The 14,005-nt window shown below is 44.4% G+C and overlaps 1 protein-coding gene across 15 annotated transcripts in view; it reads right to left on the reverse strand.

Annotated features, from left to right (window-relative positions):
• Positions 1-14,005, reverse strand: part of IQSEC1 (IQ motif and Sec7 domain ArfGEF 1) — a 334,245-nt gene that overhangs the window by 55,857 nt on the left and 264,383 nt on the right. The window contains exon 1 of one of the 15 annotated variants that reach the window (XM_064668007.1): positions 11,769-11,909. The exons of the other annotated variants lie outside the window; for them this stretch is intronic. Within the exon in view, the coding sequence (XP_064524077.1) occupies positions 11,769-11,839 (71 nt within the window). The 5' untranslated portion in view covers positions 11,840-11,909. Of the gene's footprint in view, positions 1-11,768; positions 11,910-14,005 lie in introns of those variants that run through there. 15 annotated transcript variants of the gene reach the window in all.

Below are 14,005 nucleotides of genomic sequence, written 5' to 3' on the forward strand. Positions count from 1 at the left end.
GAAGTATGACAATATAATAAGTTTGTGCTGTTACATCGTAAAGATTTTCCGTAGCATTTTAGATCCTTACAAGTTCAAAGGTATACAGAATAAATGTCTCTTCTTCTACATTGTGTAAAGAAAGCCCAAGTATTATGAACACAGCAACTAAACCACAGTCAACTTAAAATTCTAGTCAGCACAAGATGATAAAACACTCGGCTTGGCCGTGACAATGCACATGCTCTGTTCTTTAGGAGGCAGTTCCTAAAGCAGGACTGTGGCAGAGCAGCACTTGCCAGGGACAGCAGTCAAAACTGCAGGTAGTCTGCACAGCCTGAATTCAAATGGAACTTAATGAAGGATTGATATGTTTATTTTATTTGTTGCAACAGTGAAACGTCTGCATGAGTAGTTCTTAAAAAAATTGCTCAGTCAAATCCACACCTTCTCTAACTTGCCTGCTTTTCCCTGAATCCATATAATTGATTCCCCTCTTCAGGAAAAACGCATGTAAACCTGGTTCCTTTTAAGTCATATCTACTGATAGGACAATTCAGGAAGCTGATTTTCTTCCTTTGTCCCCAAAACTTTTCTGTCCATAAACATGAACACGATATCCACAGCTGAAGTATCTGGATACCTTATGATTTATGAGATGGATTTAAATGCAAACCAAAGAGTGAAGCTTTTTGTATCAAAATCTCTTTTCATAAACATGATTCCCAGTAAAACTTCAGCCTCACTCAAAAATAAATATTCTGTGTAAACAGGGAGGAAGAATTGCTGTGCATCTGTTCTACACCAACTATCTCCTTTTAAAATCTGCAGCTTCAAACCAGCCAAAGTCTGATCTTAGCTCCTAATTATAGATTCCCACTTGAAATAGATCCAAATTCTCTACCTAGCTCAAGGAATGCAGACCAGAAGTCGCCCATGGAACTAAGTCAGTAACAGAGAGAAGCCCAGGGCAGCTGCTGGAGCAGCTGGGGTGGTCAGACACTTCCACCAGGAAGGCTGGAACACCCCACTGGAATGGCAATAATGCCTGGGTCCAGGGCAGCATTCCACAGAGGAACAAACCTCTCCAAAAGCTCGTTTCTTGCACGTAACTTTGCCTTTACAAGTGCAAGGCAGCCCTGCTTTGCCTGTGACACTGGAAGCGACAGTTCCAGGCAGAGCACTGCTAACCAGGACTGTGCTCCCCACACACAGCACTCCTTTGGCACCAGGGGCCACCCCCCTGCTTCAAAAGCTGGCTTGCACTTCAGTACCTGGGGGGCTTTCTGCTCTCAACTACAAGGTGTGTTTAATTAAAGCTCTCATGTATGCATTGGATTATCTCAAATTACTCTCCACAAAATGTTCTTAGTGTGACTTCTCAAGATGCAAAACCAGCCAGATGTACCTCATTCATTTTTCTCCATGCCTCCCCCCCCCCCCCAATATTCCCCCGTGGAGTGAGAACATTTGAGCAGAAGTATATTATTAGTATGGTTTGCAACAGATTAGAATCCAGTTCTTATTGCCAGGCCTGTTCTGTGCTGTCTAGTAAACAAAAGTCAATTATATTAAGAACTCCTACAAATCCCCAAATTCAATGAATGCAATAACATTAACAAACCAATCTACCTTCAAATATACACTGTCAAGAGTTCAAAGCCATTATGATGGACAACAGCACTCACAAAGGCTTTGATCCAGGAAAGAAATATTGACCGATATGTTTGACTTAGAATGCACTCTCAGTTCAGCTGTTTCTGTTAAAAACAAATGAGACCTTTGAATGCACATCAAAGTAACGTCCCAGGTAATTCATCTTACTGAAGTTAAATATCACTGCGAGAAAAATCCAGACAAAATTTGCATGTGTCTCAGAAGCAAACACTAACAAAGCAGTCACTTCATTCAGGAATATTCTGTGTGGTGAGACTGCCAATAACAACCAGGCTGAGTCAAAACAGTCTGACAGCCGTGGACAGGGAGCAGAGTTCCTCACACAGTACCCTGAGTGCCCTGCAAACCTGCATTTGTTCTCTGGGCCAAGTCCTGGATTTGAAACTACAGAAAAGCCCCAACATGCACTCCTTTGGACACTACCAAGTTTAATTCTCACTAAACAACCCCATAAAAGGCATTAACAAAAATGCTTTTTAAAACAGGCCATTTTGACCCCCAGTCTTAGATGCCATTAATGGTAGCAGAGAGCAGGGAAAAAAAGATGAGAGGTTATTTTCTCCACCCCAAAGCAGAATGTAGGAATGAATGCACTGTCACTACTGAAATGGAGATACATCAGCTAGATGAAAATAGAGTGGAACAAAATCATACCCAAATCCTCTATTTTAGGGAACAACATTTACAACAGAGTTCAGAGCTAAGGCTATGGAAAGCACTCACTTGAGATTATCTTCAGCTTCCAAGGTTAAACACCTCCCAGATCACCTTTGTCCAAGAGTGGCAGCATATCTGCTATCAGACACAATATGTACTGCAAAGGGTCAAACCAACCAACCCTCACCAGTAGCCACTTACTGCCTTATGAGCCTGATCTGCTAAAGGCAAAGCTGCATTTTATTTTCATTATTTAGCAGCTGGAAAGTAACAAAGGAGACTCACAGCACCCATAGAACTTGAGTACAGTTTACAAATGTCAGCTTCTATCTCAGGTCATCCAATTTGTGTTAATTATCACCCAGCATCAATCATATTCCATCCTTCAAACTCTTTAAAAAATGGATATTATTAAAAGATTACTATGGTAGCAATTAGAGGCCTGTGGCTCAAATCAGCCCAGGTTTTAGAATTTTTAGAGAGGTTTTTTTATGGTCAGTTCTTCCTCTTGATGTGTCAGCATAGAACATACTAACATCAGAAAATGTCATGTATGCTTCAAAAAGATGCTTTAGCTTCTTACAGGGACTAAAGCTAACCATTTTTAGGTGTAACTGTGGTACCTGGTATGGATCATGTAACAAAATCAGTGAAGGTCTGCCCCCCACTGCAGACTCTGTCCTGTCCCCCCTCTGCAAACTCTTACACAATGGGATAAGCTTCACAAATCTGGGCAGTTTCTCAATGCAGCTGTGGTAGAATTTGACTTCAACTATCTATCATTTATTCAGATACACCATTCAGCTGGAATCCTCTTATTTAGCATATATGCACTGCCTATGAACCATACTGGAGAGAGCAGGATATTAATACACATTCTCCTGTTTATCCCATGACGTGACCTTTATACAACGCTGATTTTAAAAAGGAAGATCTGGTTTCTGCAGCTGAGAAAAGCCTGGTTTGCCTGCACAGCTGAGGCACCATTTGATAGAACACAGGAATCCTTGGTGTCCCATACCAGCCATCCTATTTCACATCTCCTGGGGCTTCAGCTGTTGTGTCAAGCCCTCCAGAGGAAGGGGTGACACAGAAGGCACTGCTGAGAAATCAGCTTGCTGCCAACCACGTTCTGGAAGAGACTAAATCCTAGTTTCCTCTCCCTGGTCAGGTCTTGGTGGATAATACCCTTCTTTCCCCTCTTAAACCCCATATATCATATGAGCATGAATCAGTTTAAAGATGCTCAATGAAATCCTGCTCACTTTCAGGATTGAAATCTCCTACATAGAAACTATGTTCTCATCTTAGATCAAATATAATTGATAAAACCTATCATTTGACTAATTTTAAGGTTTTGCCCCTTTACTATTTGAAAATATAAGAAGGAGAACAGAGAGCTAGGAACAAACTCTTGAGCAGGCCACCCTTAGAGTATGTCTGAGGGCCTGGGCAGAGCAAAATTAAGAATAATCATTAATCAAAGAGCATGCAGAGGGCCCATGCAGCAGAAATGGCAACAAAATCATCTTTCTGTACTGGACACTGTACCAGGGAAAGTCACAGATCACTACACAGTTGTACTCACTTAGGCCATATTTTAAGTTAAGTAGCAAATGAATGCTGTACAAAAAGACCTACTTTAAATGACCAAGGGATCTCATTTCAAGTGGTTAATAATACATTGTTATTATCTAATGAGCTGTGCTTTCAAACACTGTCACTGATGAACACGAGATACTTTGCTGTCTCTCTAAGATTTAAGAAACAGTTGGCTAAAATTCTCCCACTTTTAAAGTCAGAAAGGAAAGGATTATTCAACTTCTCATGGTTGGTGGACTTCCCTCTGAAGTTACAGACAAACCTCATAAATTTACAGAGCAATTTAACATACTTTAAAAGGCCAATCCAAAGGATGGACTGTTAAAAGTCTGATCAGAAAGCACCCTTAGTGATCTAACTGAACCTGGAAGTGCACAGAATATAAAAATAAACTGAGCAAACCCTGCATTTCGACTGCCAACTTCGTTGTGCCAAGGCTAAAAAAAACAAACCCCAAGGAAATGAAACCCTACCAGTTTTCTCTCTGGGAAAACAATGGCATTTCGAAACGGGCATGGGAAACTCTCAGCAGGTAGGAAAGAAATGGATGAGAACATGGCATTTATTCCTGCTTCCAGCGAAGGGCAGGGGGCTGTACCCATCCCGGGAGAACGGGAGCTGGCCTTGAGCACCGTGCACACACGGAGAGGTGGTGCAACTCACTGGAACAGAACCACTGCTCACCTCATAAAAGGGAGATTTTATCCTCTGCAACACACCCAAGCGTACAGAACATGGTGTTTAAGGAAACAAAATGGAAAGAGACCTTTTGTTTGAAGTAGGAAGTTTAGTGGAGAAGACAATGTTGTAGATGTTGTGAGATTCAAGGCAATGTGCTCAAATACAGAAGATATTTGCAGACAAAGAAAGATATTCTGTGTATTACTACACGGAAATCTTCACTCTTGCAGAAATGAGACCTCAAAAGATTGCTTATAACCTCTAAATCAACTAAAGAGCTGACAGATGCTTTTTCTCATTCACAAACTTCCTTCCTTCTACATTTCCTCTCCATTATGCTGAGTCCATGTTTTTCACAGTTCTTTCTCTGCTAGAGAGGAATTAAGTGTAGGCTTTAAGTAGGATGTCTGACTCACTTCACTGATGACAATAAAAGAGTAACACAGGTAGCAACACCTGTCTTGGCAATGTTTTAGTGCACACACAGGGAAGGAGAGCAGTTGCTGGGCTGTGCTGGAGCTTGGAGAGCTCCCCTTGGATGCAGCACACACTGCCCAGCATGGCCCTGTATCCCTGCCCCAGCACCAGGGACACTGCAGCCCTATCCCAGCACCAGGGACACTCCATCCCTGCCCCAGCACCAGGGACACTGCAGCCCTATCCCAGCACCAGGGACACTGCAGCCCTATCCCAGCACCAGGGACACTCCATCCCTGCCCCAGCACCAGGGACACTGCAGCCCTATCCCAGCACCAGGGACACTGCAGCCCTGCCCCAGCACCAGGGACACTGCAGCCCTGCCCCAGCACCAGGGACACTCCATCCCTGCCCCAGCACCAGGGACACTGCAGCCCTATCCCAGCACCAGGGACACTCCATCCCTGCCCCAGCACCAGGGACACTCTGCATCCCAGCACCAGGGACACTCCATCCCTGCCCCAGAACCAGGGACACTCTGCACTGGCTCCTGCTGGTGCAGCTTGTCTTAGCTGGGGCTGCACGGGAGGCTCAGCAACCACAAAAGAACAGGAGGTCTAAAATACAGAACTCAGATAATCCTTAGTATTTATGGGCTCTTTACCAAGACATAGTTCACAGATCTTTCTGCAGTGGAAAATGGTTTTTTAGGACAAGGGTAGAAGTGTAGTTCCCAAAAACAAGGCTCACCATTTTGTGAACTGAAAGTGAAATACAGGGCAAAGCCAGATTTTGAAAGTCTCAACCAAAGACAGTCAGAAATACTCTTGTGCAATATGCTACACTGTGGTAGGAAAACCTGAAATACTTTTCTTCTGGGCTAACCTAATCAAAAACATCTTAATCATATTTTAATAACAAAGTTTGCCACATGTCACCATTTGGGACAATTTCCATTAAGTCCAGGTAATCCTCTGTTCTCTCCCAATTCACAAGGCATTAATGACTGGTATTAATAGGAAACCATTAGCTGGAAAGGATCATTCTTCCAAATCTAGAAGCATTAAAATCAGCCCCTTCTTGAAACCAGTTTCTACTAAATGCTCCACACCACTGGTATTTTCTAAACTAGATTCACAGAGTAAAATATAAGAAAAGAATATCTAAACAAAAATAATGAACTGTCTCTCTTCCAAGAACCTAAGAGCAGCTGATAATATTATCTAACATTCAACACCCTGTGAAATGTTAACTTTGAAGCACAAGCATCACCCCAGACACCTCTAGAATGGAAATCCCACAGCTGTTCCACAGCATATTACAATAATGCAGAATCAAGTAAGAAATAAAAATAAAGATCATTTTTATTCCCTATTGAGAATGCAGAGTGATTGAGAGAAAAACTATTATTAGGCTGCAGCACAATCAATCAGAAAGTCAGGGTTTTATAGAGGCCTAAGAACCGATAGAGCCCAAGGAACTGCAGCTGGATCGGGAACACTGCTGTCCCTGTCATTTGAAGGATGACTTCCTCAGCACAACCCCCCAGGCAATGAGGGAAACCCTGGCTCTGGTATTATCTTTAAAGGCAGGAGGATTTCCAACTAAATCATCCATTCCTTCCTGCAGATTTACCCCTGGAGTTCTGTGAAGCACTGCCATGGCCTATCCCAACCTGAGCCACGAGAACTGAAAGGATCTCCCCTGGAATCATCACAGCTGTAGCTCCTCTCCAACACTGAACCCAAGTGAAATCCAGCGCAGGGTACAGCTGGCTGAGCTCCAGTGCCCACAGCCACTGCTGGATCTCTCTCCCCGTGGGATCTGAGACTGACATTGGTCCATTCTGCCATAAAGGTGGAGAGTGAACATTAAATTAAAGACAAATTGTGAACTCTCCTGCAGTGCAGAGCCAGGACTGGCTGTAAATGCGCCCTGCAACAGAAAATCCACCAGGTTTGCATCGTTGTTTTCTTTACCCTGTGTAAAGATGGCTGCAAAGGTCATGTATGGATCACCAAACAGAAGGAAGTCAGTTTTCTTTCTCTCTATTCTTACCAAAACATTTAAACTCACGACACATCCATCCTTGTTAATGTGACGAATTTTAGGGGCGACTTAACAATGCAAGTACCCCTCAAAACAAGCTTGGGAATCTTTTTCCATTGCCCTGCCCTGTATTGTAGCCACCAATGTAAAAAAAAGCCAAATCATAACTGCTGCATTTTGTTTGTGCTTGCACAGCATAAGGCAACGGGGAATTGGGTCCTTTGTTTCTAAGCACAAGTTTAACTTGGATGACACTGAACTACTGGAAGAATCTGATTAACAGATATAATACATCAATTTCCTGTATTAAAGGCTATCAAAGCCATCATTCTAATTTTCTGCTTCTCTCACAGAGACAAAAGGGTTTGATTTTTTTTTTTATCATACCAAAGCTTGGCTTTTTTCCTTTATTTTTATTAAAGACATCTCTGCAATAATTTCATGAAAATGATTCTGGCCTTTTGTCTATTGTAAGGAAGCAAAAGGATTTATTTAGCTAAATTTGCAGTCCCCTTTAATGTAATACTAGGGCTTTGTGCTACAGTGGATTAAAGCAGCATCTGTTCTTCTCTGGAAACCTGGAGTGGAATCACAGCAGTGCAGTGAAGTTGCCATCTCTGTCTGTACCCTAAGTAGAATTGTCCCTCCTCTAAATAAAATTCAAATGGATTCCTGAAGGACACAAGAAGGACTGTGTAAGTAAAATATTTTTGATTAATAAGTCTTGCTAAAAAAGCCCATGATCAGTTACTGGTTTTGCATGACAAAAATGTGTGACTTTAGCAAAATCTATATTTACATAATTTTTGACATAAAATTACAATATACAGGATGCTAAAAGTGAACTTCCAAACACAGAGCCTGATCCTGCTCTTGTAACTACACAGTCCCCCAAGGCAACAGAAATAAAGCAGCAAACTCAGGAATATGACTTTGGCTCATACTCTGTTTAAGCACAAATGACACCGAAACAAAGCATGGCTAACAAAAAGTGCACTAATACACTTTCTCCCCTAACTCATCATCCAGCTCTTCGTAATTCCAGCTGCTCTGTGGATCAGGCAATGCCTGAGTTAAGGGCACATCCTCATATATTTAATGTCACAAACAGAGCAATCAGGGCTCCGTCTTGATTACAGTTTCTGAGGTCTCCTGCAGTTCTGTTATTAAATAAACATACAAAGAAATAACTGATTGACAGCTGGTGTGATTAAAATATGCCTGGCTCTGAAATTAATGATAAAATTACCATCAGGTCTGACAGAGAAAGAATGAAGGAAATGCTGAAAGAGCAAAAAAATTGCATCCTGAAAGTCCTTTATGAATTATCCGTGCAGACCCCTGCACTGAAAAGGTACAACAACCCAGCTAGTCTACATCCATGTCTCATACTGCTCAAAGGAACACAGTGGGGTTTCTTCTCCTCAGGCTTTGGTCTATTTTTTTATTTTTTTAAAAAAATACAATGTTCAAAAATACAGTCCCTTGAACCCTCCTTTGCACCTGTCAGAATCACACAGAAACTGGGAGCCTCATGGATTTACAACCAAGAGGGGGCATCAGTTGGGATGCTGAAATTCTGTGAAGGCCTAGTGGATAATTTCCGAGCCATCTTTATGGCATTAATGTTTCCAGAATGCCCTGACAGCAGGCTAAACCCCATTTTACCCACTGAGAGTCACACAGCTGAGCCTACAAAGTTAAGGCAATGCACTGTCTTGAATTTCAATTGGAATATCACACAGTAGGGAAAAGAACACTTGGAAAGCAATACCTCACTCTTGTTTCCCAATGTTCTGCTAGAGACCCCTGAAATCTGAGTGTCAGTGGTGTTAAACACCAAGAAACACAACTGAACCATGGGAGCTGTTAAACACCCACAGGTAACAGGGTGACCCTGCATCACCACCAGAGCAGTGACTGCTTTCAGGCCAGTTTATAACTCACAGCTGAGCCTTATCGGTGTTCAGGGCAAGTACAGTCTGAGGCATCACTCCAGTAATCACCTAAGTGCTCTAATCAGCTACACCATTAGGAGACCTTCCTCTTCAGAGGGTCTGATCCTCCAATTGCCATCTTTATACTTCACAGAAAACATGATCAGCATAAAGATGAACTGTTGTTCCACAGCAGTTGTTCCACCCGAAGTCCTTGCACCTACTCTCGAGACCCTCATGGGCACGAAACAATCCCAGCCTCCAAGTGCTGGCAGAGCATTTTCATGAAGACCCAACACTTGGAGGAATACTTTCTATATCCATACAAATAGAAACACAATTCTCTTGAAAGAGTTTTCATTTTGCAAACATGGTGGTCACAGGGTGAGAAAAAAACCCTGGAAGGCCACGAGGCTGTCTATCCTAGGAAATCACTTCCCAGTTCTCCAGAGGAGCACCCTGAGAACCGCTGGTGAAGACACCTTCTCCAGCAGAGAAGGTCTGCTTGCCCTGCAAGGATCAGGAACCTTCCAATACAAGTCTGTAACAGGAACAACAAATCAGAGTTACTGTTCAACTTGGCATTTGCCCTTTCCAGTGAAAAACTGAATCCCTGGGTTTTCTTACCCGAAAGTTGCCAATTATTCAATGAATCTGAACTGCAAGTTGTTTATTAACTGCCCCAGTCTTCCTAAGGGGAAAAGAAATAACTGAATGCTGTTCATACACTGAGCATGATTGGCACTGCTTAGCTCCAGATCTTGTATTACAGGTAGGGTATTTGATGATAAGGAATCATTTCAGATTAGTACAAATAGGAAAAAAATTGGATGATGGCTGACTTCACACATGAACCCCCAACACTGAGCCTCTCTTTAACCAAAAGAAAAAAACACAGCTGACTCCCATAAACTACTCTCAATATCTGCAATTTAAGGAACTAGAACAGGACACCACAACAAAAGCAAATGTGGTACAAAACCAGAAGGAAAAGGGAAAATGGGTCATTTTACTCAGCACAGCTGAAGTTCCCCCAAAGCACTAGATAGATGTAATGAATTCTGTGTTTATATGAAGGGTATCTGCCACAAGAATAGACATGGTTAAATACAACATCCAAACTAAGTACTCAGCAATTCCTCTTTTAGCACGTCAGGCAGAATAATCAAGTTTAACTGAAAGGAAGTGCACAGCAATGTGTGAATAGAGGAAAAAAGTCTGAAACAATGATGAATAGCAGAATGTAACCGTGTAACAGGCAAATCTGTCACTACAGTAACAGTTATGAATTATGTTTTGTAGCAAGCCATGCAAAGGTAACATCACTTATGCAAACATTGCCAACTCCACACAGGAAACCTACACTAATCTTTTCCTTAAGGGTAAAAATGGGCTTAGGGATCATTAAATGTGTGAATAAACTGTACTATGAAACGCTTTTCTTTATCAAAAAACGTTTTTCCTTTCTTCTCTAGGAAAGAAACTGCTGCATTCATATGTAGTTACACTGAATCCAGTCACTTCCTCCTTTTATGTTTCTCCACACATGCCCACACCCAATTTAAGATGTTTTCTATCTTTAGTTTCAAGTTGAATATTCCTTTAAGAGTCAAACAGCTCAGCATTTCACTGAATTATTCGGTGGGATAAACTTTCACCATGCATCGGAGATAAATTTATTTTGCAAGTGCACTTGCCAGCATAACTATTTTAGTCTGTCATAAATCCACACACAGCACCACACCAGAAAAACTAGTTTGTGCATCGAGTTTTCAGGCGGCTCACGGAACAGAGTTCTGTGTTTCTGCACTTTTGACACACATTATTTTGGTAGTTAACAACATCATAACAACAGAGACTGTGTGTGTTAACACGACAAATCCCACTGCCTGTTTCTCTTGCGTCAGTTATTCAAGTATCAGTACTTTAAAGGCCTTTGAATTGAACTTTTCTTTTCTGGCTGAGGGCACGAGTAGCAAATGATGGTTTCCCCAGGCGGTCCCGCTGAGCGTAACTCGCCGTCCCATGAGAGCAGGCCAAGGGCAGGTCTCTGCTGTCCCGGACAGGGGAACAGCCTGTCCCGAGCTCTGCAGCACAATTCCCACCAGGTTGACACCAGTCATGTGATTCCCTGCCCTGTCCCAAACTCGCCCGAACGCCGTGTTTCCACACCGGTGTGTGAGGGCCCCGCACGCCGCTGGGCTCAGCCCTGCCCCGGCAGCTCCCGAGGGATCGCGGCTCTGCCTGACACCCCTCGGGCACCACAGCGGCGGGGCCGCCTCGGACACCGGGATAAACCACCGCGACTGAAACCCGCGTCCCCACGAACCCACACGGCGCTGCCGCCCGACCCCCGCCCGGTCCAGGGCACAGGTGTGAGCGCAGGGACACGGGGGTGACCCCAGGGACACGGGGGTGACCCAGGGACACGGGGGTGACCCAGGGACACGGGGGTGACCCAGGGACACGGGGGTGACCGCAGGGACACGGGGGTGACCCCAGGGACAAGGGGGTGACCCAGGGACAAGGGGGTGACCCCAGGGACAAGGGGGTGACCCCAGGGACAAGGGGGTGACCCCAGGGATAAAAGGGGTGACCCCAGGGACAAGGGGGTGACCCAGGGACAAGGGGGTGACCCCAGGGACAAGGGGGTGACCCCAGGGACAAGGGGGTGACCCCACTGCCAGCCCTCGGCGCTGCCCCCCCCAGCCCGTCCCGCCCGGCCGAGCCCTTTGTGTGCCGGGGGCCCCCCCGCCCGGCAGCGCTCACCCGCTGTCCAGCTCCAGCTCCAGCTCCAGCAGCGACTGGGTCCGCTCGGAGCTGCAGTGCAGGCACCACATGGCCGGTCCGATGCCGGAGAGCCGGGCCCGGCACCGCCGCCCGCCCCGCCCCGCTCCCGCACACGGGCACGGCGGGGACAGCGCACGCGTCGGGGGCGGGATTCCCGGGAAAAGCGCGGCTCCGAGGGCTTCCCCTCGGGGCAGCCGCGCCTGGGGGCCCCCACAACCGAGCAGCAACACCCTCTCTTAGGCTCCGCATGAATAATATCCTGTAATAACACCAGAGAGCCGCGCCGGCTGATCTCTGTAGTTTGGGGGAGCTCCGAAGTTTAGTGAGAAACTAAAGATGTTGCTGAAATCCGGTACAAGAGCGAGCGTAGTGAAAGGCCCAGCTGTGCCCTCGTGGTGTGTGTAAAACGTACCTCTTATTTAGAGTACATACCATCATAAAAGCGACTTTGCTTAAACCCCGTTAAACTTCTGGCCCGAGCATGTGTTTTGCAGTTTCCTAAGGAGGTGTTAGGCATGGATTCCAATAAGCCCGGGTTTAATTACCTTTCAGTGAAACTCAAATACGTTAAGGAAGGACACACCTACACAGACTGTTTTTAATGTCACTGCAAGTCTCTAACCAGAGACTATTTATACTGCAATGCCTGCTTTCAACATCTAGTGGTTATCCAGACAGTCTCTCCCCTTCAGAAGGTCTGGGATCGACAATTTTTCTGGTCCTGACTCAACGCACTCCCGCATGAAGCATCATCTCCACTTGTAAACAGAGACAAACCCAAAGCAGACACAAGCAGTTCCCGAAAGTCAACTGCTCCTTTGGAAGCCAGTTTCCATTTAGGAACCAAGTGCAGACAGTTTTAGCGTGGGCTGTGAAGGAGGAGACATACTGGAAAGGGCGGCTGAGGAGCTCTGACCTCAAAAGCAGTCACAGAATTTTTTGAAGAATGTGCTTTTCTGAAGCCACTTCAAACACAGTCTTCCTTCGACAGATATGATCATGCTAGATCAGCAAATAACCAAGCAATGCTAACACAAATAACCAAGCAGTGCTAACACATCCCATTCCAAACAATGCGTGGATATTTGTTACATACAGCTTTCCCCCCCATCAATGCAAAAAGCATCCAGAATTCTCAATTTAGTTTTGCCATTCTGCTACAGAACTGTTAAATCACTTCTTGCTTTAATAACTCTTTAAAGTAGAGGTTAAGCGCCAAAATCATCTACATATTTAAGACCTTGCATGTATTCCAACGGGGGAATTAAATACAGAAAAGCAAATTCTTGCTGCACTATGCAGACAACATTGTGGTTTCCGAGTCGAGGCAGACGCAATTACTTTTGGAGGGACTTTTTGTTTAAGTTTCAACATTCCAAAACCATCTTCGTTGAACCATGATCCATACTGCATAACCCAGTTTTCCTCAGGTAACAATAACCATAATCCATACTGCATAATCCATCCTCTCTCAGGTGCTTATTTATCATAGACCTTGACTTTTTAGGACAACCTTCTGGTGGCACATGGATACATTTCTTTGCCATCCTGACGACATCTGTGCTGAACATACAGAGCTGATGTTTCAGGTTCTATAAGACAGAGCAGAAGAGGCTCTGCTAACAACACTGAGCCAACGTGGGCTTCTATTCCACTTTATTTATCTGCACTTTGGGTAGACAACTTTGGCAGAACCAACAGGAAGTACACACTCTGTTGTCCTCCCACTGCTATTCTGACATCTAACTAGCAATAAAGTTGCCACTAAGATATTGTAGAAATATGTAGCACAGGGAAAGGAGGTAGAAAACTAATTTTCCATGTCCTGGTATCCTTATTCCGGGCAATTTCTTGGAGCACAACTAACAGCCCACCACCAAGTTATCTCTGAGCCATTAAAACACAACAAACTTGACTTAAGCAAAAATGAAGGAACTGGGAAATCTCTGTGCAAGAGGAAGTGAACACAGATTTCAAACCATGAACTTATGCTCACCAGATCAACCCAGAAGTTTGAGGAAATAATTCTGAAGGAAGCAGTGGCTGACCCTGGGAAGAGCTGTTTGTGCCCACTCGCTGTAGTTGCTGCTTCATTCACTTTGGGCCGCTGTAGTTTTCAGTCAGGTGCCCAGCAAATGGCACTGCCAAACTTACAAAGGCTGCTCCAGCTTCGTTACCATTCTCATGTTTAACAATGTCTCAGCAGTGAATATACG

The sequence above is a fragment of the Pseudopipra pipra genome, chromosome 11, assembly GCF_036250125.1.
Source record: "Pseudopipra pipra isolate bDixPip1 chromosome 11, bDixPip1.hap1, whole genome shotgun sequence".
Taxonomy (NCBI): domain Eukaryota; kingdom Metazoa; phylum Chordata; class Aves; order Passeriformes; family Pipridae; genus Pseudopipra; species Pseudopipra pipra.